Genomic DNA, 27,030 nt, shown 5'->3' on the forward strand with positions numbered 1-27,030 from the left:
GGTTACTAGAAACACAAACTAGCTACCAAGCCCAGACAAAACTTGTAGATCTCTGTTGAAGACAGGTGAGTCACACTGATAGATATGTCTTCACTCACTTTAGGCATAAACCCCACAACAGTGTCGGACATGAGTGTATTAGCCCACAGATCATCTATGGGGTCCTCAAGCTGTGGCTCTTGATGGATTTGCTCCAGCCATCCCTTCTTCTTACAATAACCCAGGAATACTTCACCTCATACAAGCTGTAAAGCATTTTTCTAATTGCTCTGTCTATTAAGATAAAGATTTTTGGTTCTTAAAATCAAGCTATTAGTACAAAACACTTTCTGAAATAAAATTTATTCTAACCAAGATGTATAAGACTGTCCTGGTACTTACTCCCAAAAGCTGTTGGAAACTGAGCCATGGTTCAATCACCTTTCACTTGCTAATTGATGCCTGAAATAAAGAGTGGTACACTGGAATAGGTATGTAACAGGTATGTAAGAAACAGTAACAACTTATTTCAAAGCCACTTAACTATATCATTGTATATATTTGTTATATTATATAGGGCCATTTATTGTATCATTCATACAGGAAAAAACCCTGAATGTGAAAGTTGGGTAAATGTTAACAAAACACCAATCAAATACTATTAATGCCTATTATCCACTTTGCTGCTTGCAGCACTACTCCCATTCAAATTGTAATTGTTCTCTGAACTGCAGCAAGGCCCCAGTTCTTGCTCATCATAGCCTAGCGCTTGCTCAACCACATCATTTAAACCAAGGATGTCAAACATACGACTTGTGGATTGCATCCAGCACCTGTGAACAACTTGGGAAAAGCCCCTCCCCCGCTGCACATGATGTGTTCACCCTCCGTCTCCACCACCTTCTCCCTGACCATACCCATGGTGGCTTTGGTGCTGGCCGGGAAGACTCCCCTGAAGAAGCATACCATCAAGTAGGTTTTACCCACACTGGGACTGACTGCTCCAGCAAGGCCTTCAACTCCATGCCAGCTTTGGGGGCATCAGTGCGCACAGGGAGGCTTGGCTGGCAAAGGCACATGCCTTTGCCAGGCAGGGAGAGGAAGAGCCACCCGACAGAAGAGACTGGAGGTGCCTGCACATCAGCATGTTCACAAGCCCTAGCCAAGGCTCAGCAGCAGTAGCAGCAGTCCAGTATGATGGACTGATTGTCAGAACCACCAGCTGCCCAGCCAGCTGCAGCCTCTGGAGTGCTCTTGCTTCACTAGTCAGGAGCTGCCTGTCCATTGGCAGCCGGCTCTCCAGCCCCCAGCCCTGGAGAAGCAGAGTCTTAGCAACAGCCAAGTAATACCTCCTCTTGTCCTGCACCTACCCAGCTACCGTAGTAAGGAGAGAATCAGTCTGGAAGCCTCCCTACATTCTTGTCTCACCTGGGCAAGTGTCCCTTCCTGGCTCAGCCTTGGGTGCCGATTCAAGTTTGTTCCAAGAAGGCAAGGGGCTGCATGTCTAGATGCAGGGCAAGCGCAGGCCCTTGGTCAGGGAAGCAAATTCTACTGGCTTCCAAGGAGGTCCCAGGCACATTTGGACATGGCCCGTGCGCATGAAGGTAAATGTAGCTAGGAACTGGCATTGGGGTGCTAGTTTGAAGGTGAGACCTGGAGATCTCCCAGAATTACAGCTGATCTCCAGATGACAGAGCTTAGTTCCCCTGGAGACAATGGCTGCTTTGGAGGGTGGATCATTCAGCATTATATCCTGCTGGGGTCCCTCCCCCCAAACCCTGCCCTCTCCAGGCTCCAGCCCCAAATCACCAGGAATTTCCCAAACTAAAGATGGTAACCCTAGCAGCCAATTCTTTATGTAATTGAGGTGGTTAATGTTGGGGGGTGGCAGGCTCAGAGGTATTTTTTCACTGATAATTTTCTCCTATTCCCAAGGTGGGCCTTTAGAGCAGGCACACTCATCCACTAGAAAAGATAGATCTGGAAACAGATGGATACAGGCTTAATTTGGAGAATCTCAGAAGCGATGGAAAGGGTATACAGAGCACATGCTCTGCCTCCTGTAGCAGCCATTTGGGGTCTAGCTCCACCTCTTGTGGCAGTCATTTTGGGGTGGCATTGTCCACCCTCTCTTAAAATTCCAATGGTGCCCACAGGCTCAAAAAAGGTTAGGGACCCTTGGACTACAACACTAAGGCATACAGTGTCTCACAACTATCTTAAGTGATCACTTGCTCATTTACATTGAGTATTTATGCAATGCAGTACCTGTACATTTGTTAAAAAAACCTTCCGAGGTCACCATCGGAAATATTATAGACTTATTAGCCTGTCTCCATTGCTCTACTTTTCAGTAAGCTCTGTGGGGATTTATCTTTATAAGTTAGAATATAAAGGATGATATTGATTCTTTTTTAGCCATGTACATACATACAAACCTGAGGTATGAAGGCCTAGGGAAAAAAACATTCCCCCCAGGCCTTTTTTCCAAACAGAGAATCTGGAAATTTGGGACAGTACTTTAAAAACCCTATAAAATACTTTCTCTTTTAGACTAAATGAAATGCTTTTAAAGACAAGGTGGACATCCTGTAGACATATACAGCTCCTTAAATCCATTTCTACACCTAGAAGGAGACCTAATTATCAGGAGGGGAGACACACAGGGATTTCATTGTTTCTTAACTGTTGCATTCTGTTATCCTTTTGACCTGACTCTTCCCTTGTGGTTGACCTTTTTACCTCTCCCTCAAACTATTGTGACACACAAACCCACAGACTGGGTAACAAGTAGCCTATTGCTCTACCTTGCTGAATGGGAAAAAAGATCAGAAGTAAGGCATAAATGGCACCAAAGTCTCAAAGGCAAACTCTTGAAGTTTCATTGAAAACCAAACTCTCTCTTAGCAGTAAGCACAGAAGGAAGAAGACAGCATCCAGCAGGAACTAAGGTACATATGCTGAGGCAGCATAGGATCATCAGGTCGCAATTTTCTCTCAAGTACTGAGAATATTTGCAATTTTGTAGAAAACTATGGCATTTATAACTTTTTAGTTCCATAAAATTGTCAAATATCACAAATTTATATGCTAAGTAAGTTACAAATGGTAAACTAATTTTACTTTAGCAATATAAGTTTGATAGGACAGTATTGCACGTTTCCATTTTCCCCAAAATGTCTGTTTTTCTGAAAAAAGATTCCCCCTCCCTCCACAGCTTCAAAATTTCTGGAAATTTTAAATCTTTAATACAAACAGCACTTAGGAATAACTCTTATTCATTCAGAGAGAATCAAATTTGAGAGAGTTGCCAATAGGGTTGCCTCCACAAGGCTGGCAACTGGTGGGAGACTTACCAGAATTGGGGGGGGGGGCTTTCTGGTGACATAATGATGTCACTGGTGACACACTGAGGCATCTGTACTTTAGGCTCAAGGCTTTCAACTGAAGTAAATAAAAACTGAGGAGAAATTCTTGCTTCTTTTTCTCAGAAAGTTTACCTCAGGTTAGGTCTTAACCGTTAGCAGGCTTATTGGACCTGATTACCAAAACTTAAGTTCCCACAAAGGTGTAGGTTTTTCCCTTTCATCTCTGTCCCACATTCTTAGAAACTGCCCAGGTAAATACAGTGCATCTGGCTTTTACCAGGGTGCTTATTTATCACCTAAAAATAAGCTCTCTCCCCCAAGCCTACCCACCTACCTAAAAACCCAAATAAAAATTCTGGCTAAACTGACACTGTTAACCAGTACCTCGAATCCCTTATCTGAAAAGTTTTTCCTCCTCTTTTTAAACTATTCGCTACCATGCAGTGGAGTTCCGTGGGCTCTGACTGGCTGCCAATCACTTGGATATGTCTGAGGCTATAAGCACAAGGATTGGCTCAGAGTCCTGGAGGAGAGGTGCTATTTGGGGATTGATTGCCACAGGGCCACACTCTGTAACGAAGATCAATGAGCAAATGAAGGAAGACTGGAATCAAATACAAGGAAAAACCCTTGCAGATAGTGCAAGAGAGTTCTAAGTAGCTACTTGGCAAAGTGTTCAGATCTGAAATAAACCCAAGGATTTCTACAGTGTACCCAGCAAACTGGAAACTCATTCATCTTACAAAATAATCAAACAGGTTCAGACAGAGAGATTATAAACCCACAAGGCATACTTTCTGGGATGGCAGGAGTTCATGGTGAACAGCCAGTTGAGAGTTCACTAACTTCAGGATTCAGGCTCATGAGGAGTAGGGAACTGCTACTTCTGTATCTTTGTGAGGAAGGTAATACTTATAAAGCGCTAGGTATAAAAGTTACCTGTTGATAGTGATGAAATTATTAATCTTACACTTCAGTACCTACTGAACTATAGAGAAAAATATTGTGCAAATTCCAACTATGTATGTGTTAGCCAGTGAAGATTTGGTTAGATAGTCGAGTATAGGACTAGCATCAGGAAAACATGGGTTTGAAACTAACATAGAAGTCAGTAGGTAGCCTCGGGAGGGACAGTTATGTCATGTATATGTCATGTATATTGCCCTGAACTTCCGGGAAGAAAAGGAGGATAAAAATCTAACTTCCATGAGACCGTTGATTACCCATCACAAGCACCCAGCACTGGCAGAGAAACTTAAAAATATGAAGGAATGAAGCAAACCAGAAAGCAGCCAAATCAAAAAGAGAAGCAAAAAATATAGAAACAAAATTAGCTGTGAGGTTGTGCTACAGAGTTTTTAATTATGCTGGGCAGTGCTTTGGCTCAGTGCATCTGCTGTGCGTGCAGAAGATCCCAGGTTCAATCATGAGTACATTCAGATAAGATCAGGTAGCAGGTGATGTGAAAGACTTCTACTTGAAACTTTCAAGTGCAACTGCCAAAGCAGACTAATGTTCTGTCTCTTTTGACTAACCAAACATCCAAGAAGGCAGGATATATAAATGACAAAGTTCTTTCAAGTGTTTGCATCTGAACTAGTCTGATTCTCATTTTCTGCTTCCTACATTTGACTCATTTTTCAAAGCTAGGCCTATTTTAAGGAACCAGATTAACAGTAGTAGTTGTAGTAGTAGTAGTAGTAGTAGTAGTAGTAGTAGTAGTAGTAACAACAACTTAATAATAATAATAATAATAGCAGCAGCAGCAGCAACAGTGTGCTTATGTACCACCCTTCTGGACAGATTATTGCCCTCCCATAGTGGTGAACGAAGTCAGTGTTATTAATTCCCACAATACAGCTGAGGAGGGGACTGTGAGGAGTGGCTCATAGCACTAGTGGGAGTTGAACCAGCAGAGTGCTGATTCACAGTCCAACCACTTATCCACTATGCTACAGCAGCTCTCTTTTAATTAAATCTTATTCAAAACAGCAAAAAGCTGTTTGTTAGCAGAGCCAAGGAGATGTCCGTCTATTCTAGGATAGATGTTTAAGATCAGCAAGCTAGGAGGCAGCTAGAGTAACACCAGCAAGCTCCAGAACTCAGATTTCCATTCTACTGACACACAGCAGTTGCAGGATACAATCAAGAAGTTCACATCTAGAAACCGAGGACCTCTGTGTTTCCCAACACACTTCAGCAATTTTCACTTGACTTTATATGACTTATACACTGGTTCCTCACATTACTGTATATAATTTATATACTATTCTTCCTATACCATGTAGGGAATTTGTCATGCATGAAACAGCCAACAGGTGCAGGCACAATGCTTGTTAGAATTCAGCCAAGGAAGTATATTTCCTTCTCCATGTTGCTTATCCATCAACTGCCATGACAATTAATAAAAATCCCTGGATGATGATAGGAAGTACAGTAAGAGCCCTACAAGAATCCCCATTGTCTGGCTAAGTACAAAAAGGCTATTTATGCCTTTACACATGAACAATTCTTGCCCACTAACACAATCTGTTTAAGTGCGGAAGAAACCACAGACTAAGTAATAATACAGAAAATACTTCATATAATCATGGAAGGGATCTCCAGGGTCATCTAGCCCAATCCCCTGCACAATGCAGGAAATTCACAACTACCTCCCCCCACACCCCCAGTGACCCCTACTCCATGCCTAGAAGATGGCAAAAAACCTCCAGGATCCCTGACCAAACTGGCCTAGAGAAAATTGCTTCCTGACCACAAAGTGGCGATTACCCTGGGCGTGTAAGGGCCACAAGAACTAAGCCCTGATGTAACCCTTCCTGCCCTCCCTCTCATGATCTGTCTAGGTTTACAGAATCAGCATTGCTGTCAGATGGCCATCTAGCCTCTGCTTAAAAACCTCCAAAGGAGACCCAGAAGGTTCTGGTCCAACCTTCTGGGGCAACAAAAAACAACTCTGCACCATCATCTGTATGACAGCCCTTCAAGTACTTGAAGATGGTTATCATATCACTTCTCAGTTGTCTCCTCTCCAGGCTAAATATACTAAGCTCCTTCAACCTTTCCTCATAGGACTTGGTCTCCAGACCCCTCACCATCTTTACTGCCCTCCTCTGGATACGTTCCAGCTTATCTATACCCTTCTTAAATTGTGGTGCCCCAAACTGAACACAATACTCTAGGTGAGGTCTAACCGGAGCAGAATCTTGGCATCTAGTCTGCTGTCAAGTCTGCTGCCAAGACAAGTCTCCCCCATCCTATAATTATGCATTGTATTTCTTCCAGACTTCTCCCATACCCATCACCAGTTTTAGTCTCAGTTCCTAGCCTTTCTACACTTGGATTTTCAATTATATAAAATGAGGTTCAAAATTAAGTTCAAACCACACAGTATAAAATTAGGTCAGCATATGTGTGACATGTGTCATGGAAGATCAGTTACCCTGAAACCACTTGGAAAAGGAGGAGGAAATCTGGGTTAGGTTTACAGCAGGAAGGGTGTTAACCCTTTTCCTCATACTGGTTTCTCCCCAGAATTTATTTTCCCTATTTACTATAAGACCACCACCACAACAAAAATCAGTTAAAGCTGCACAACAACTTACTGAAGCTATGGACTTCAGCTGCAGGTTTGAGATTACTGAAATGGATTTAGCCATTCGTAAGATTGCAAATGCTGATCAGATCCAGGGTGGATAAAAATCAATGATTTTTTTTAAAAAATCAAAAAAAATCAGATTTTTTATTTAAATCGGATTTTTTTAATTTAAATCGGATGTTTTTAAATAAAATGCTTTTTGAGGAAAATATATTACCATTCAAAGGTTATTCCATCAAGAAATAAAGATTAGTTTTTAATTATGTAGAATAAGGCTGTATATGTTTAATTTTTTTGGTAAATAAATTCCATTAATCCATTCACAATGTCATGCTCTTCCAGAGGTTTTTGTAAGATTATTGGGCAGTTTCTCTGCCTACAAGATATTATCACAGATGCTTGGTTTTGCAGTTCTGAAAACTGAATTTGTGTCAGCTCAGCAGAGAGCACATGCCTCTTCTTCACAGCAAAAATGTTATAACATGAACAGAGTTGAGAAAAAGACCTTAATCCTATTGTTCTACAAACCTATGAAGACAGAATCAACCCCTTCAGTGCTAAGTTTCAAGAAGTTCAGTGAATAGAAACAATATTTTTCTGATTGTTTGGAGTGGAATAGATCTGCACAAGAAGAAACTAAGTGTGAGGAGGGAGGGGCAAGCAGTACAAAATGAAAGTGAAACTTTTTGAGCACAATACTGCACAAGTCTTTGGATCTTTTGTGTGTATGACCTGAGGTTTATCACATTCTTTCCTTGGAGGAAAAAACCTATAATGGCAGCAGGCCATAAAAGAGACCCAGTTTGGGAATACTTTAATGAAGTTCCTTTACCTATCGGTAAGGCAGGCATGCGTGCAAAATGCAAACACTGCAACAAAGAAATGCAAGGCCTGGTGGCCCGAATGAGGCAACATCATGAGAAGTGCTGTGATGAAGATGACCAAAGAAACACATTTGAACAGGCAGGATCTTCAGGTTGGTAAACATTTTTATTGAATCATATTTCTAAAGACTGCCTTGAACTGTCATGTTTGAGCAAAATTATATTTCTTATTATTACTGCATGTTACTGTCATTTGGTACAGTTATGAAGAAAAGCAAATATTCCTTTTGGGGCAGTGCTGTACAATAAGCAGAAATTGTATAAACAATAAAATAACAGCATTGACTTTTTTGTTTAGGGGAATTCATCGTCAACATTAAGGATTCTGGAAACTATCCACCTTCAAGATCACCGTCCTCCTGTTCTACAGTTTCAGAGTTATCCATCCCGGATAGAGCTTCATTTGCATCATCATCAGACACCCACAGTATATCACCTAAAAGAAAGAAAAAACCCTTCCCTCCTGGAACCACCATAGATAAGTTTGTGATAAAAACTAGCAGATTAGAAAAAGAGTTAATTGATGAAAAAATTGCCCAGTTTGTTTATGCAATGAACTCTTCTTTCCGTCTGACTGAGAACCCACATTTCATTAATATGGTTCAGTCACTGAGACCAGGATATAGTCCACCCTGCAGAGCAGATGTTGCAGGGAAACTGCTGGATAAAGTGCATGACAGAGAAATGGAGCAATGTGCAACAGCTCTGGAGGGTAGAATTGTTAACCTAAGTATTGATGGGTGGAGTAATGTCCACAATGATCCTGTTGTATGTGCTTGTATAACAACAGAAGAAGGGAAAGTCTTCCTTGCACAATTGATATGTCAGGAAATGCACACACAGCAGAATACTTACAAGAAGTGGCAGTAAAAGCTATAACAACATGTGAACAAAAATTCAAATGTCTAGTACGCAGTTTGGTCACAGAGAATGCTGCAAATGTATCCAAGATGAGAAGAAATTTAGAAGAGCAGGAAAGGAATACAAAGCTAATAACATATGGTTGCAGTGCTCATTTGCTGCACCTCTTAGCCAAAGACTTAAGTGTTCCAGAAATAAAGACTACTGTTGTTGAAATTGCTAAATACTTCTGTAACAATCATTTTGCTGCAGCAGCTCTGAAAAGGATGGGTGGAACCAAGCTAACGCTCCTACAAGATGTTAGATGGAACTCTGTGGTGGACTGTTTTGAGCAGTATATCAAGAACTGGCCTATTCTGATGACAGTCTGTGAACAAAATCGAGATAAAATAGATGGCACTGTCACGGCCAAAATCCTCAACATTGGGCTTAAGAGAAATGTTGAACATATGCTGAGCATCCTGAAACCCATCTCTGAAGCTTTAAACAAAATACAGAAAAATAGCTGTTTTATTGCTGATGCTGTTGAAATTTGGAAGGAACTGAGTGAACATTTAAAAACAGAACTACACATGGACAGAATTAAATTACAAGCATTAAAAAAAATGAATGGGACAAGCACTGTCTCCAGCTCATTTTTGGCAAATATTGTCAATATCCAGTACCAGGGTCAAAACGTAAGTGCTGAGGAAGAGGAGTTAGCTATGATATGGGTATCCAGCAATCATCCATCTGTAATGCCAACTATAATAAACTTCAGAGCTAAGGAGGAACCATTCAAGAAATATATGTTTGCTGAAGATATTTTAAAGAAAGTCACACCAGTGAACTGGTGGAAGTCACTTAAGCACTTGGATTTAGAGACTGTTCAAGTAATGATTTCACTTTTAACAGCAGTAGCTTCTTCTGCAGGCGTTGAAAGAATATTCTCTTCCTTTGGGCTCATTCAGTCTAAACTGAGAAATCGTTTGGGACCCGATAAAGCAGGAAAGCTTGTTTTTCTTTTCCAGATTATGAACAAAGAAGAAGATGAAGATGACGAGTGAGCTACAGAGGACAGTATTTAAGTTTTTCATGTGTAGGCTGGGCTGACAGTCTAAGTTTCTTAAAATATATATATTTTGTTCAGCCAAATTAGTTAACAAACATGGATGTTTGTTTAAGCAAATAACATATGCTGTAATGGTATTGTTTCAGTTGAATAAATAAAACTATTTAAATTGTTATTATTAAAGTAATGATTATTTTTCTCCTTCCAATAAAGTACAACAGAAAAGTTGTCCAAATATGAATGATTAACCTAAACTGGGGATAATTCATCTCACAATAAATTAACTATAATGTGTTTCTAATAGTATTAAAATCAATATTTTATACAACTGTAAAACTAATATGAAAAGTTGTTATTCTAAAAATCTCCATCTACTTGCATATTAAAGTTATACCAGCAAGAATTAGTCTTTATGTAGAAAACTATGATTTAAATCAAGCCTTACTGACTAGTGATTTAAATCGTGATTTAAATCAGTTTGATTTAAATCAAATCCACCCTGATCAGATTATACTTTCATCAAGTTTCTCCATAATACCCTCAAAGAAATCTTGAACTAAATGGAAATTAAAAATAGAACCGGTTAAAGACATAGTATTTTAGAAGTTAAATACATTTCCCAAACACAATCATTCCAAGAAGTTTCCCATTTAAAAAGCACATTTTCATTGGATATATCAGCATCAAAGTAGGCACTATTCTCAGCATTCATAACTGTAAATACTCTGCATCTGCTAATCGGTTCATTAAAAGCTAGGATTATTGAAACACTGGTGCAATCCTAAACAAACTTTCAATGAATATTCAATGTACCAATCAATGATTTATTATGACCAGCAGACTAAAACATACATTAACATAATAGTTATGAGAACATATATACAACCATTACATTAAGAAGTATTTTAAAAAGAATATAATACATATCACTAAATCAACACTGTGCCTCTGTAGACTCCGGAAGTTGCAAAGAATCTAACAACTCTATCCAAGGATCCTGACTCAAGGTCTGGTCTAATCTTCTATGATAGCCACATAAACACCAAATTAAAATGACAACAGATGTTCATACTGAAATTACAGCCAGATAATAGCCAGTGGTAATTTTTCTGCAACTCTGAAAACAAGGCGCTCCATTTGAAAAAATTAGCATATGGACAAGGATTCTCAGATACTGCCTCGAAGTTATGAAACTTTCTTCCCCTGCCAATTTATCAAAGTCTAAACTGAGTTTTTCTACAAAGTTTAGGCATAAGTAAATATTCAGGGAATGATGAGTAGTAGGTGGCAGATAATCTATAATAAACTATGTTCATTGCACAGACACCACTATCCAGACAGACTTCATGAATTAAAACACAGTACATATCAAGCCATGACCAGGATAGCCCAGGCAAGCCAAGTAATTGGATGGGAGAGCTCTAAAGATGACTAGGGTCACCACGCACAGGATGGCAACAGGAAAGCACCTTTGTTCATCTCTTGCCTTGAAAATTCTGTGGGGTTGCCATAAGTTGGCTACAACTTGACAGCACTTTTTACCACCAACACATCAAGAAAAAAGGGGAAATTCCTGACCATGGTCCATTCTGCACAACACACTTTAAGCCCACACTACTGAGTATTCACTCCGATCAGCACTGAATTGGCATGGGCTCCTAGCATTCTGCACTGCACAACCTCAAGGCGATTTGGTGTCTGCTTTCTTATTCCAGATGAGTGGAGAAGCATCTATTTCAAGTTGCCTTTCGTGGGGGCTGGAGGTGATGTAATTTCAGAGCATGCATAGTAATGTTGCCATGTTGGAGCCCAGTTTGTTCACCACCACGCCCTTCTCTGTCCCTGTATTCACTAACAGGGCACTCTCATGCACACCAGCTTTTTATTTTCGAATATGAGCCCCAGGTGTAAAGAAAGAGGGGAAAAAGGAAACCCAAGAAGTGATCAGTGGGGAATGTGAATTGCCATCAGGAAACAGGATGTATATTGTGCTTAAAGGGGTAGAATGCAAGAATGTCTCACAGGGTTGTAACTCTCCCCTAATTAAAAAAACGAGGGTTGGATGCTCATTTGCTTGGATCTTGTTTCAGGCTTCTCCTAACGCCAAAGAGGAAAAAAATAAAGACACATGGGGAAAGGTGGGGAAGAAGGGAGTATTAAAGTACCATACTTACTGCTGCTGCCTTGCTACAGGGATAACATTTTTTCTTGCATGTTGCATGTTTATGTAACTCTCCAATCAAAAAACCTGACACATAACAGTGCAATGCCAAGTTTATTAAAGAGAAAGAATCTTATACACACTGACAGTCTTGTGGCACTTGGAATTTCTTAATCTTACAAGATACCAAGGAGTAATAAATGGTATGAAGCAACACATTTCTACATGTATTAGTAACATTACTAATTACTACTGGGACCAGCATACCTGCTGGACTATCTCTCACCCTTTGTTCCCTGGAGAATGCTCCAGTCAGCAGAAAAACAGCTACCTTGCTTCAACCAGGGCCAGAACTTTTTCAGCTCTGGCATCCACCTGGTGGAACTCTCTGTTTTTGGAGACCGGAACCCAGCAGGACCTGCTGTTGTTCCACCAGAAACGTAAGACAGAAATGTTACGCCAGGGTTATAGGGGTTGAGGAGGGCTGTTCTCCAACCGGCTTCCTGCCAGGGTAGGGGGAAGAAGCCTTCCCGACTTGGGTTGTCATCAGATGGATGGCCACCCTGTACTGCGGGCCCTGCTGTTTAGAAAAAATGGGGATGCATTATGTGTGCTGTACTGGGATGCTTTTAATATAATATAATTGCTACCACTGCTTTTATCTTTTTATGTATATTATTATGCTGTGTTCCGCTCTGAGCCCGCTTAGGAGGGAGTGAACTAAAAATCTAATTAATTAATTAAAAAAGAAAGGAATTCAGTCATTTGATAGCACAATAGTATACACCTACTGGTACACTGTAAATTTATCTCCATTTCTTCGTAGGTGCACCAAACCGTTAATATTCATTAGTCAAAGTTAACAGCTAATTCTAGCACTACTGAGTGTGTGGACATTAAAAACGTACTTTCTGTATTTAAACTGGAACCGCCACAAATTACAGTATTTGGTCATGACAATTTTTTTTCAGATTATATAATTATTTCTATCACACATCTCAACTTTTCAAATTAACAACATATCCTTTAAGTTTAGCGCTGGAACCAATCAGGGCTTTTTTCTGGGAAAAGAAGTGGTGGAACTCTCTATTATCACATGTGCTCCCAGAAATGTGTGATGACATCACTCCCGGCAGTGACGTCGCCCCCGGAATGCAGCACAACGAGATAAATGTTAGTAAGCTGGAAAATTACACTATTATGAGAAAGGGTTTGTTTCCTTTCTGTATCTTCCACAAAAAGTGAAATCTTCCATTCCCTTTCCCAAACATTTCATTTCTGGAATCATATTTTAAAATATGCAAGAAGGAGGAGCCTCTAAAAATCCAAAACCCATTTCACAAATCTAAATTCTGACAGATTCCCTCTGCCAGCATAGAAAAAAAATCCAAAATTCTTTCTCAAAAGTCCATGGAGTCTGAAATTCCTAATCTAATGAATATTGAATTTTCAAATTTTTAGGGAGAGTTTTGCTTTACTGGAGCAATTCAAAATTAGATACTCAACTTTAGCTGCATTAGATTTATATTTAGTTTTAAATGGCTTTTTTTTGGTGCCTGCCAACTCTACCTTACCAATGGCTAAGCTGTTGTGACATTGTGAAATGCTCATAAATATTCCAATGTCCCACACAAACAATATTCATAAAAACTTCCTTAGCACCCATATGTCCACTGCAATTTCAGTGATGTTAATCAGCTGAGGGTGGGGCGAACCATTTGAGTTACAGCTATTAAGACATAAGAACGCCTATATGCTGATGAATATATTGATGAAAGCCTTCTGTGACCTGGACACAGCTATCGATTCCTAGCATAAAACTGGAATAACCATAACTGATATATTTAACTAACACAGAACCAATCTGCATTCAAAAGCTGTGGGAACCATAACAATGCCAATTTCAGTCAACAAAAGAATGACAGCAACACACACACACAGCCCCACCCTCCCCCATGAAAAGACAGCAGAATGAACTCAAAGCAGCACACACACACAGCACTCCACAGCCCCCACAGCCCCATGAAAAGAAAGCAGAATGAACTCAAAGCAGCACACAGACACACACAGCACCGAATGAAAATAAAACAGAATTAATTCAAAGCAGCACACACAAACAGCCCCACCCCCTGAAAAGAAAGCAGAATGAACTCAAAGCAGCACACACACATACACAGCCCCCCCACCCCCCACCCCCACAATGAAAATAAAACAGAATGAACTCAAAGCAGCACACACATACACAGAAACCCCTGAATGAAATGAAAGCAGAATGAACTCAAAGCAGCTTAGCCTCCTCTGGAGAGCACGTGCTGGGCCCCAGCTCTCTCTCTCTTACTCACAGAGGAATGGGGGGAAAGCAGAATGAACTCAAAGCAGTTAAACCTCCTCTGCAGAGCCTGTGCTGGGTCCCAGCTCTCTCTCTCTCTCTCTCTCTCTCTCTCTTTCACGAATGAAAAAAAAAAGCAGAATGAACTCAAAGCAGCTCCTTTGCAGAGCTCGTGCCGGGCTCCAGCTCTCTCTCTACTCACAGAGGAATGGGAAAAAAGCAGAATGAACTCAAAGCAGCTAAGGATCCTCTGGAGAGCCAGCCCCAGCAGCTCTGTTTGCACTCTCTCTCTCTCACTCAGAGAAGAATGAAAAGAAAGCAGAATGAACCCAAAGCAGCTAATCCTCCTCTGCAGAGCTCATGCTGGGCCTCTGCTCACTCACTCGCTCTCTCTCATAAAAGCAGAATGAACTCAAAGCAGCTTCATCTCCTCTGCAGAGCCTGCAGGGCCGAAGGAGGAAGGAATCACGTGGGCAGATTCTAGAGCTTCTGGAACGGCATTCTGGAGTGTTCCCTCTCAAAAAAAAGCCCTGGAACCAATTAAGATTACCTTAATATGAGCAGTTGAAAATACACTTGAGAGATGCTTTAGTAGAACTAGAGCAAGAAACAAGAAACAAATTTATCACTAAGTATTCATTTCTCTCTTTTGCTAATCAAAATAATAACAAGGGGCTCTGAATCACACAGTGTGACAGAGAAGACAGGCTTTCCTGATAAATATCTAAGAGTCAAAACAGACAAGACGCCTGACGTGTGAAGGACACTCATCAGCTTCCTGCTAGTTTCCACGGGAAATGTAGTGAGAAAGAAGCTCTATCAGGGAGAAGATGGAGAATCTCCCCTCTTCCTGGCAGAGGTTCTTTCTCAAAGAGTCTCATCTGCTCGGCTCCCGAGTGCATTTAGGGGAGCAGGGGAGCATGCTGGCAGCAGCGAAGGGAAGTGTGCTCCTCTTGCTCCCCTAAACGCCCAGGGAAGAAACTGATGACTTAAGAGCAAAATGCATACAGTGCTTCTGATTAGGAATATTTAGGGCAACAAGAATTATTTGAGAGAATTCTAAGGTATAATCATTTCCAATTTAAACCTTCTTAAATATTGTATCACTATAAAGGATTTAGTAGTAGTAATTATAGCAGATATTATAGACTTTTATAATATACTACAAATTAATGGCTGACATGAATCTGAGTTAGGGTTACTAACCTCAAGATGGGGCCTGGGGTTATCCCATAATTACAAGTGATCTCCAGACTTCAGAGAACAGTTTCAGTAGAGTAAAAGGCCAGTTTTGAAGCATGGACTCATACCACAGAGTCTGGGAGATACAAAGTCCTAGAGTGGCTACAGACAGTGGATGTTCTCCTATGGCATACCATAGAGCTCTAAAGAAACTGATTTGGAGCCTTTAAAGACAACAGTCAAATACAGAGACAAGACTAGAAGGTCCCTATGACCCACTCCATTCAACAACCTGTACCAACTGTAGTTTCCAGACAGTCTTCAGAAGAAACCCCACATAGAACACATTGTATTAACCTAATTTAGATGTTACCAAGGCCTGCACCATAGTGGCAAGATCTTTTCCACCAGGCACTGGAGATGGTGAAATGCAGGCACCCCTGGTCATTGCTGCTCTCTATTATCGAACATGAGCCACAGGTCCAGCAGCACCCACACGCTACAAACACACTCCTTTACGGAGAGTACAACCCTATCCAGAACAGGAGATATCCCAATGCCTGGATCAAACCTTCCCCCCAGTAGAAGCACCTCTATTTCATTGAGATCAAGTTTCAGTTTTCTAGCCCCCATCTTTCCCAAAACTGCCTCCAGGCATCTGTTCACAGTTTCCACAACCTCCCTGAATCCACTAGAAGAGCTGAGTGTCAGCCACATATTAGCAGCAATGCAGCCCAAATCTCTTGATGACCTCTCTCAGCGGCTTTATATAGAAGTTGAAAGGCAATGGGAACTAGATAGAACCTGTAGTTAGAGATCAAAGGGCAGAGCAGCAATCCCTCAGTGCCCTACTCTGAAAGGTACCCTCAAAGTTAGGACCAAAATCACCATACAGCAGTGATTCCCAGTCCCAATCCTGAAAGGCAGTCCAGAAGGATGCCATATTTAATAGTATCAAAAGCTACTGATCACACCCCCTGTCCAGGTGAAGATCATCTACCTAGGTGACTACGCCCATTAAAATCCCATGACCAGACCTGAAAACAGACTGGAAGGGATCCAAGCCACTCCCTCTATCAGGGCTCCCTCACCAGCTCCCCTGACAGAATTAAGCAGCCAAAAGGGACAAGGGTCATATGAGCAGGTGGTGTTACCCAATGACGTCTCCTTGCAAGTTGGGGTATTAGCATGCAAGGAGAGGTAGCGAGAGGTGGGTAACTGCGAGATCTCCAACTGCGTATATGATTGTTCTAGCTAGAAAACTCAATAATGAGATAGATGTTTCAATTAAAAGGGATTTTTAATTGAAAATAATAAAGCTCAATGTCATAAAATACACACAGCAAATACACACACAGCACACACACAGAGCTAACTAGAGAAACAGTGATGAAAACTGCAAAACCAAGCATCTGTGATAATATCTTGTAGGCAGAGAAACTGCCCAACAATCTTACAAAAACCTCTGGAAGAGCATGACATTGTGAATGGATTAATGGAATTTATTTACCAAAAAAATTAAACATATACAGCCTTATTCTACATAATTAAAAACTAATCTTTATTTCATGATGGAATAACCTTTGGATGGTAATATATTTTCCTCAAAAAGCATTTTATTTAAAAACATCCAATTTAAATTTAAAAAATCCGATTTAAATCAAAAAAATCCGATTTAAATTTAAAAAATCTGATTTTTTTGATTTTTTAAAAAAAATCATTGATTTTTATCCACCCTGCTTGTCATACACATATCACTACTTGTTGAGATTCAGAGCCAAGCTACAAGTGACGCCTGACACAGGTTGGACACTTGTCAGCTTCCCTCAAGTTTTGATGGGAAATGTAGGCATCCTGGTCTTGCAGCTGTAATGGACAGCCAAGCTGTAAAACCAGGACGCCTACATTTCCCATCAAAACTTGAAGGAAACTGACAAGTGTCCAACCTGTGTAAGGCGTCACTTGTAGCTTGGCTCTTAGACTTACAGGGATACAAAGACTCCGCATTTTTGAGGGCTCAATTAAGATGATCTGCCTCTGTAGCTTAATGGATCTGATTGGCTTTCAAATGGCATTAGGGGATTTTCCTGCTGATATGGTTGGTGCTCCTGTCAATGCTGCTGTTGACCTGTGAAATGAGAAAATGATTCAGGAAATTAACATGATCACTCTTAGGCACCCTCTCTAATGTTTAAGAGCCTGAGCAGTCCCTTGGTTTACTGAGAGCCTGTGGATGTTGAAAAGGCAAGGGAGGCAGCTAGAGAGACAGCGAAGAAAGATTCGGGATGAATCCAACAAGAGCTAGAACTCATTTTAGTCTCTTCTGTGGCAGTAATGGCAGCAAAGAAACAATTATTTCTCTGCCATTATTTTATCTGCAGTGTAGATTTGCAGAGCTGTTCTGGATGGTTGGGGCCTACAGAAAGAGGACATGGACTGCTCTATAGCCTGTTGTGATCATTTTGCTAAGCACTTTGTGGATAAAATCTCTCATCTGCTTGGACTCTACTATAGCAATGACAAGATAGGACGGTCAGGGGGTGCCAATTTGTCTAGTTCAGTGAGATTCCTTTCAGCTTGTCCAGTCTGAGTCTGTGTATAGGTTTTTTGGAATTTTGATACCTACCACTGTTAGCCTTCAGACTTGCGCTCATGATACTAAGAAGGCTTGAAAATACAGCTATGCCATAAGCTCCTGTCTCTGTGTTTTAAACACAAAATACTGCCCAAGCCATGCAGAAATATGGAAGCCAGATCCTAGCTGGAAGTCGGAAAATTACTAGCATGTGAGATGTCAGGCGAGGCCAACTTTCAGCCCTTTCGCCCCGGAGATGTGCAAAGATCCTAAGACAATAGAGTACCTGGAGTTCCTGAATTAATCACCTTAACACACACCCTACTGATCTTCCCTTAAATACTCTTCCATTTTTAGGCAATTCAGGGCTCTGATAGCCTTACCTACCTATCCATCATCAGTCATTGTTAATAACTTTAGTTCATCCAGGAAGGTTTTTATCAAACCAACCCAGTTCATTATCTCACTCTGGAGATGGCTCGTCCATGCATTCTCCCACCCCGGAGACAACTTTCCAGTTCTTTGTGTGGCCCTGAAGACAACCATTAAGTTATTGTTTTAGGGGCAGAAGAGGCAATCTTGCCCCAGAGCACATTCCACAGTATAACTGGACTTCACCTCCGCCATAGTTGGGTGCATGCCCTCGGTTCCATGAGCCACCCTCAGACCTCTGTCCAAACGCTTCCACATTGATGTGCTGGTTGCTCAGCGCTCTTTTTCCTAGACAACCTCTTCTGGATGGTAGCCATCACCCAATCCCTCAAACTCTATCCAGTTCTCAAAACTGAATTTGTGTCAGCTCAGCAGAGATCACATGCCTCTTCTTCACAGCAAAAATGTTATAACATGAACAGAGTTGAGAAAAAGACCTTAATCCTATTGTTCTACAAACCTATGAAGACAGAATCAACCCCTTCAGTGCTAAGTTTCAAGAAGTTCAGTGAATAGAAACAATATTTTTCTGATTGTTTGGAGTGGAATAGATCTGCACAAGAAGAAACTAAGTGTGAGGAGGGAGGGGCAAGCAGTACAAAATGAAAGTGAAACTTTTTGAGCACAATACTGCACAAGTCTTTGGATCTTTTGTGTGTATGACCTGAGGTTTATCACATTCTTTCCTTGGAGGAAAAAACCTATAATGGCAGCAGGCCATAAAAGAGACCCAGTTTGGGAATACTTTAATGAAGTTCCTTTACCTATCGGTAAGGCAGGCATGCGTGCAAAATGCAAACACTGCAACAAAGAAATGCAAGGCCTGGTGGCCCGAATGAGTCTTTATGTAGAAAACTATGATTTAAATCAAGCCTTACTGACTAGTGATTTAAATCGTGATTTAAATCATGATTTAAATCAGTTTGATTTAAATCAAATCCACCCTGATGACAAGGGAACTGTCTTCAATCCCCCCACCCTTCGATCACCTTCTTCCTGCCAAGAGCAAAACACAAGATCAAAAGTGTGACCTGCACAGAATGCAGGACCTGTAGTTACCTGAGACAGGCCCATGGCTGTCATGGAGACCATGAAATTCTAAGCTGTTGAAGTCTCCCAAAACAACCAGCCTAGGAGTCTTCAACACCACCTCTACTAGCTTAGGCAGGGAGACACCTGAGTGGGGGGGGGCAGTACAGCAACAGACGTACTGAGGGAGGGGGAGAGAATCTTAATAGACCTCCCCACCTGCCAGGCTAATACTATGGCATCAGTGGATATCCTGAAGGAGGCATAATTGGGAGAACTCCTCCCATCTTCTCAGTAACACATGGCAGGTCTACCCTTTCATTCTGAATTAAATCCTGGATGGCTGCTGTTTTCCCTGTAATAGACCTATCATTTCAAAGCAAGATATTATAGCCCAGCTGGATGCTGATATGTCACCAGTGTCACCCTGGATGGAAGAAGACCCGGAAGGGGCAACAGTGTGTAAATGTATGCTCTCTCTTCCCTTTACCGGGCCTGTTCTTTGTACACCACCACATATCCTCCACTACCCCACACTCTGTTGACAGAGGTACCATCCCATTCTGCTCTCACGAACACAAGCACAGATAACCAACACTTAACCAACAGATGCCAGGTCTCACCCAGATCTGGACGGAACAAATAGGTCCAGGGATCAGCTCCAACCTGGTTCTGGACAAGATAGAAGCTCAAGGACAACCAGCTCTTACCTGATATAAAACAAACAACAGAATGGCATATCCCCTTTCTCCTATTCAAAAACGGTAGCCCAAGCTCAGTTGTCTTCTGGCAGTTTGGCTCCAGAAGTGGGCAGGAGGATTGTTCACCAACCAATGCAACTCAGGATACATCCATGACTTTAGAACCTTGTTAGGAACCTAATCTGCAAGACACAGGGTATGAGCCCAGAATTCACAATCCCAGCAGTTTTCTAAACATAGGGCAAGGTTCCTAAGACCTTACCATTTGCTGATGCCTCTCAAACTTGCATCCGACAACTTCCACATACAATGATGTGTATCTGCTGGAGTTTCTAATGACTTCAGACCTTTACAAAACATTTGTAGAGCAATATCACATTCCAAAACATTTTTAGAAAGGCAGCAAAATTTCTCTCAAAAAACTCCATTCTCTATTTCTAGAAATAATTACTATGTTATTCAAGTAGAGAAAAGACAGTTTTAGAATTTAGCTTGTGATCAACGGCAGACGTCCTTGATGACTTTAGGTACAGGGAAAATAAGCAGAGGGTCTGGCCTCAAAGCCCAAAACTGCCCTCACCTTTAAACATGCAAGACAGTTTGCTGGTGCTATCATAAGCTAGTCATCAAGTATGATCAGACGGCATGAACTTGAGCATTTCCCGTCTAATCATATCAATTCTCCCCTTGTCTTTCTTCATACTGGTTTAGAGATCCAAGCAGCTAATATTAGCCTTGGTTAAACTAGTGCTTAAAACCTTGATTTCAGCCTGGCTTCAATGGTACTAACATTTAAATGGACCACATCACAAACTGTATGCTACAGTAATTTACCTTAAGTTGCCTTCTTATCAATTCAAAAATATTTTGAATGTACTGTGTGAATGGTTCCCAAAACAATGAAGTAATACAAGCCTAAACACAAGTTTATTACCTCACTTCAAACTAGACATGAGAGGGGCAACTCCATTTCTTTACAGTGAAATCCTAAGAAGAGTTACTCTAGTCCAAGCCCATTGAAATTAATGGGTTAGACTGGAGTAACTCTGTTTAGGATTTCATTGTTAGTCAAGTAGCAGTTCCTATCCACCTCAAAATCAGTAGTGGGGTTACTTTTTACAAAAATTATGTGCACATGGCTAAGCTTCACTCTGCCCCTCCTATACCTTTCCTCACAACATTCCAAAGGCACTCAAAAGTGTTGACCCACTAGTTTTAGCACATCCAAAGAATTGTACTTGAGATACTATAGACATGCTACTGCAGTATAAGCCACTCCTCTAAGTCCCAGCTGTATTGTGGGGATAACAACACTGACTTTGTTCACTGCTCTGTGTGGCACTAACCTTTACATATAAGCTCATTATTATTGTTTACTCATCTATTTCAACAGAATTTTGCTCTCAACCAAATAGGTCACTAGGGCCCCTCATCATTTGCATTATTTCTTAGTTCTATATCAGTTTAATGATTACTGCATCCTTTCTACCACGTGAGAGGATATATACTAATCAAAATTTTAGCTTTGGTTTTGATTTCACATTCACAGCCAAGTTATGCTATCATAACTTAATTTAATTAATATATGTATTTGTGCTTTTAATTCCCACCCCATCTCAGATTACAAACCAATAAAATGTACATATATCCTCTTGCACTAATTCCCAAGGATAACTGAAAAACATTAATTACAACTTTGAAACTGCAAAGTTTGCCTAATATTATATTGGCAACGGCACCGATTAATTGATATTAATTTTATGCCACAACAAATCTTTAGAAATAGAACATTTTCTGAATAAAAAAATAAAGCACTGGAAAATATTTTGCCTCACATCTGAGGGTTTGAGTAATTTTTTTACTGTGAAATTCATAGCAAATGTGAAGAACAAACATGCCTAGCCCCATTTCCATAAGCATAATGGTCAGCTCCTGTGTAAATCTATTTATTGGCACTCTCACACTTAAGCCTACTTACTTGAAAGTCAACTCTACTGAAATCTCTTTGAGTATATGTAAGCCTAAAATTGGAACATAAATTTAGTTTCTTAGGGAGCAATTCTAAATAGATCTACTCAGAAATAAGTCCTATGCTTACTCCCAGGAAAAAGTCATTAGGATTACACTGAAAATTTGACAGTTCTTAGGAAACAGACATTTTAACAAATTCATAATAATGTCACTGTTGAGAGAGAGAGAGAGAGAGAGAGAGAGAGAGAGAGAGAGAGAGAGAGAGACTAAAACAATCAATTCCTTTTACTAAAGCTTTAAGCAACACTTTCCTTGCTAATTCTGAAGACAAGATTCTGGACTTAATACACTGGAGAAATTGTTCTGAAACAGCTCATCTGTGTGAAAACATTACTGCTGAAAAGCTGCCAAAGTGAGAGCATACAAGTACAAATCATACAAGCTTGGTAGATGAGCAGCTTTCACTTAAATACCAATCGTTCTGTGGTATGAATTAGAGACCATTTCCTTCTTTTTGCCTGCCTGTCTTGCTAGAAATATGCATTTTCTCCACATGCTACTGGCAGGTTTCTCTGACACCTAAAAGAATCTGTAGACCTGCTTTCAGTTACATAAAAGATGTAAGCAACTGTAGTACTCTTCTCATACAATCTTATAGTCCAGCCTTTTTTGAAGGGTCTAGAAGGTGGGATTTATTTTTTAAAAAATACTATAATCTGAATTTAGCAGTAATAAGGCAATAATAAAAAGAACAAACAAAACAGAACAAGATTACATTTCAAGAATCTCATCAGGAATGGGTATATCTACAAAATACCATCAAATATATTACCAAGCCTATGCATCATACACAAAAATCACAAATCTAAAATAGATCTATTCTAAACGCTCATAAGCCGGCTACATATTGAATCAGTATATTTTAAATAACATTTTCTCTAATTTAGCTCAACTTTGAATTTCCTGCCATTAGCAGTGAAGAACTGATATACCATTTTGGCGCTATCCTCCTTGAAACTTTCTGCATCAGTGGGAGTTATCATCTGAGTTTTCATTACTGTAGCACAAACATACTACTGCCTGGAAATTTTCCTCACAGATTCCAGTTTCAGTGCTGCATGATCTTTAAAGCTTATTTAATTTCTATTAGATATTTTTCTCTATTAATATTTTACTAAAAAATGTACTATGTGGACACAGAGAGCAAACCGACTACATAGATCCTAGTTAATAATTAGTACCACTGCAAGTTGCTCATCTCTCAAAATTCCCCATGAAGTGACTGGCTCTGTTGCCACAGATGCCACTTACATTTCTTTCATCTCTAAACTGGTAACTGGGAGCCTTATAATACTTCTCAGATTTGGCCTGGAAAAGCTCCACTTGCTAATCTCTCAACTAGAACCAAAGAAATATTCTACATCCTTATTTTAAAGTGCATTGTGATTCTACCAAGTCAATTCTACCAACTCTACAACAACTTTTGATTCTTCCAACATTGCAGCTGGTGCATACATTCATCTTGGAAAATACTGTAACTCTCAAATCATTTATAGCCTAACCAGTTATCTCCAGTTTGGACATAAGTCTTAAAACAGTACTGAAACTTAAAGGTCAGATACTACAACAAAATATGTGGCAAGTTCCATATGATATTTAAGGTAATAACAACCGTGGCTCCATACTCATCACAATCATATGCATTAATAACACAACCAAAAAGTATTGCTATTTGCAAAATGGCAGACATTAGCAGAAAACCACTGTTGTCATATTTCCATAGATTGTATCTGTAAAACTTGCTCCAGATGGAAACAGTAATCAAGTGTCATTATAAAAACAATGATCTTCTTAAAAATATTTACTGGACTCCAGATAATCTAGCAGTGAGTTTGCTTGCAGTAGCTAATTTCCTAGAGTGCAAAAAAAAATTCCATTCATGAGTACACACATAAATAGAAAACTGAGCTAAGTGCCTGTATGTATTAAAGTGATGAATCCGTTATGTTCTACTAACCCAAGACAAAAATAACATAATAATGGTCTTCTCTTCCCCAATGGGTAGCATTCCTCTTTCACCAGAAGGGGACAAGGAATAGAAAGTGTAAGGTCCAGTCAAAAACACAACAGTGGACACTCTCCCTTTCCGTTTTGTTAGAGAATGTCACAGAGATTCCTCTTGAGAAACCATGGCTGCCCTTAGGCAGCGATTTCTGGATTACCAACAATTCTCAATCCCGGACACTAGGCAAGTTATTTCTTCATGCTTCAGCTCAGATGCCTGCTGCATCTTTTCCACTGACAGTCTGCCAGAAATTTCAATTTAACGAACAAGCCGATTTGCAAAAACCATGCAACTGAGCCGTCGATCTCGCCTTTCAGGCAAGGCAGACCCCAGCAGTCGCTTGCCAAGCAAAGTTTAAAAAGCTCCCCAAGCCACTCTCGGCATACTCTCCGGCAGGCCCCCGGACCTCGTTCTGCTAATTCCAAGTAGCCTCAAAAAGATCGGGGCGCCCTGCATGATGGACCAGTAGCTCTAAAAAGAAAAGAAATCACGGCAGCCGGCAAAGGCCTTCAGTAGAAGAGCCAGCTTCCCCCGCCCTCCAGACGCATCAAGGGAGGAGAAAAGGGGGCTCGATAAGAGGGCCCAGTGAGAAGGAGGGGGCAATGCCGGAGAGAAAACCCCGAGCTGCCCAGAAGGGCAGACATGGAGGGTCACACGGGCGGGCAGCAGCGGGTGAAGGCAACCCCCCCCTCCGAGGGCGTGAGGGGAAAGGGGGTGGAGACCCCCCCCATCCGCCTCCACCAGCGCGCCTGCGTCCCTCTCGCCACGATGACTCCCCCCGCCCTCGCCTCCCCCTCCGCAACGAGCCGCTACCTCATATCTTTCGGCTCCCGGGCGTCCTCTTCACGCCCAAGGCAGGGACGGAGAGGCGGCGGCGACGGCAAATGCCATCCCCTCGCGCCAAGGCTCTTGCCGTAACCGCCGCTTCCGTTCCTCAGCCGCCCCTGCGTCTAGCCGAGGGGAGGGAGAAGAGCCGACCCGCTCCCTCTCACAGGCGCCGGAGGGCTGCACACCCAAACCCTCCCGTCGCTCGCACGAGCGCGCCCCAGAGGCAGGCGCCAGTCCGGAGGCAGCCAGCCAGCCAACCAAGCCTTCGCCCACCTCGAGAGCCCACCTCTCTCCTCCTGACGGACGCGCCCATCCACCATTAGGGGAACGGGAACGGCCACGGAGTCACCGCTTACGGAAGACTCCAGCATAGATTGATAAAGCGATCGCGGGGGGGGGGGGGGTCGAGGACTCCCGTCGCTGGCCAGAAACAGAAGCTCAGCCTTTTCTTTCTTTTCTTCTTTTTCTAAAGGGCAAGACACGCACTGGAGACGCAATTAGGGGCGAGGGATCATTACGCCTACTTTTTTTAAGAACAAAGGGAAGCATAACGAGGTAATCTCGCCTTTCATTCAAAAGTGAACCATCTTTTTCACAAGGCTCTGTTCTTATTTCCTCTCCTTAAGCAATGTCAATGTCAACGCGCTGCAACCTCGGACCAAAAGGCACTTTTCAGTTGCTCTGCCTTCTGGGAACTGTAGTCTTTACTATCAAGGGAGCTCCCATAGGAAAGCGCGGGTCCAACGGGAAAGAAGCCTTTCTTGTCGTCCCGCCCGCTTGTTGAGTGACAACTGTGCCGACTACTCACTGCCTGTTTTCCTGCGCGGCTCTCTTTTAGGGTTTTCAGGCGCTCGGGCGAAAATCGGAGAAGGGGCCTGTGAGAGGTAACGGGCGTGACAAGGCAACCGGGGTCTCTTCGTATGGAGCGAGCTAGGGGCGAGGCGTCCTCTGGCCTTTCCGCCCCTTAGCCGCCGTACATTTATGTTGCTCTGTAGCTGCTTTACTTAAGCCCTAGTCTTAGGAAGGGAAAGCTTCGTTTCTCCACGCTCCCCGTTTTACCTCCTGCACAGGCGCGTGTATATGTGGACCTCCGGAGGTGCAATGTACGATAATGTCGTGGCTCTTCTCGATTGTATCAGGAACGACCAGACCCTCATACGGGGTTCACTGAATTAAAAGGGATTTTGCAGTGTTTGCGAACGCAGTCGCTCATCTAATGCCGACGTAACCCATTTTGAGAACTACCTGTTCATTACATACAAGGCTAGTATAAGCAAGCTGCGGTGTCTAACCTCACCTGCTCGCAGCTCTCTATACAAGCCCATGTGTGTCATTTTTGTATGTTGGGGATAAGATTGAAAATAAGGAGAACGGAGGTAGAGAATTAGTGAGGATTCAAGAATGAAACTGAAGAAGAGCAGTGAAAATTACAGAAGGAAATCCTCTCTGTCGTTAAAACCAGAAACCTGGGGAGGGGTGGTGAAAACGGAGCTTTCAGGATTTGTAGCATGTGGCAGTGTATGAAAAAATGCGTGTGCACCTCACAGGGTTGGTTGGTTTCTTTCTTTCACCATTTCCTGTAGAAGGCACTGGAACACTGCATTGAGTACGCTTAGGAAGCAATCCTAAGCAGGTCAACTCAGAAGTAAGTTCCATCTTATTCAATGGGGCTTACTCCCAGGAAAGCAACTTTAGGATTGCTCCCTTAATGTTCAAACAAAGACTGAGGTGTACTCTAGAATGTGCTCAATTGCTCTACTGTGTATTTCAGGAAAAGGTCAATATTTATGAGCACTGCCATAAGCTACTTTTCAGGGAAACTTAGCTGTCATTTCAAATCTTCTCATCAATTTTGTAGGAACCTCAGAGTTCCCCAGAACACAGATGGAAAACCCTTCATCTATCCACACTCAAAAGATATTTTAGTGAGTAGACAAGCGTGATCTGATTCCCAGTTTAATGAAATACACATAATGTTCTTAAATCTGGGGATTTTGAATTCAAGTTTCAGTTTAA

The 27,030-nt window shown here is 41.5% G+C and overlaps 2 protein-coding genes across 7 annotated transcripts in view; one reads left to right on the top strand and one right to left on the bottom strand.

The window, feature by feature from the left end:
* The window catches only part of ITSN1 (intersectin 1), a 152,995-nt gene extending 127,757 nt beyond the window's left edge, over positions 1–25,238 (bottom strand). Inside the window, exons 1-2 of one of the 3 annotated variants that reach the window (XM_054973365.1) lie at positions 25,000–25,238; positions 382–441 (exon numbers count right to left, since the gene is read on the bottom strand). In XM_054973365.1, the coding sequence (XP_054829340.1) occupies positions 382–409 (28 nt within the window). In that variant the 5' untranslated portion in view covers positions 410–441; positions 25,000–25,238. The remainder of the gene's footprint in view (positions 1–381; positions 442–24,999) is intronic. The other 2 variants (XM_054973363.1, XM_054973364.1) reach the window with 2 other exon arrangements.
* Positions 25,239–25,423: 185 nt separating this feature from the next.
* The window catches only part of CRYZL1 (crystallin zeta like 1), a 41,976-nt gene continuing 40,369 nt past the window's right edge, over positions 25,424–27,030 (top strand). For 3 of the 4 annotated variants that reach the window (XM_054973369.1, XM_054973366.1, XM_054973368.1), the window contains exon 1: positions 25,839–25,898. The gene's annotated coding sequence lies outside the window, so the exon portion shown is untranslated. Of the gene's footprint in view, positions 25,570–25,838; positions 25,899–27,030 lie in introns of those variants that run through there. The other variant, XM_054973367.1, reaches the window with a different exon arrangement.

The sequence above is a fragment of the Eublepharis macularius genome, chromosome 3 (assembly GCF_028583425.1).
Source record: "Eublepharis macularius isolate TG4126 chromosome 3, MPM_Emac_v1.0, whole genome shotgun sequence".
In the NCBI taxonomy this organism is placed as follows: Eukaryota; Metazoa; Chordata; class Lepidosauria; order Squamata; family Eublepharidae; genus Eublepharis; species Eublepharis macularius.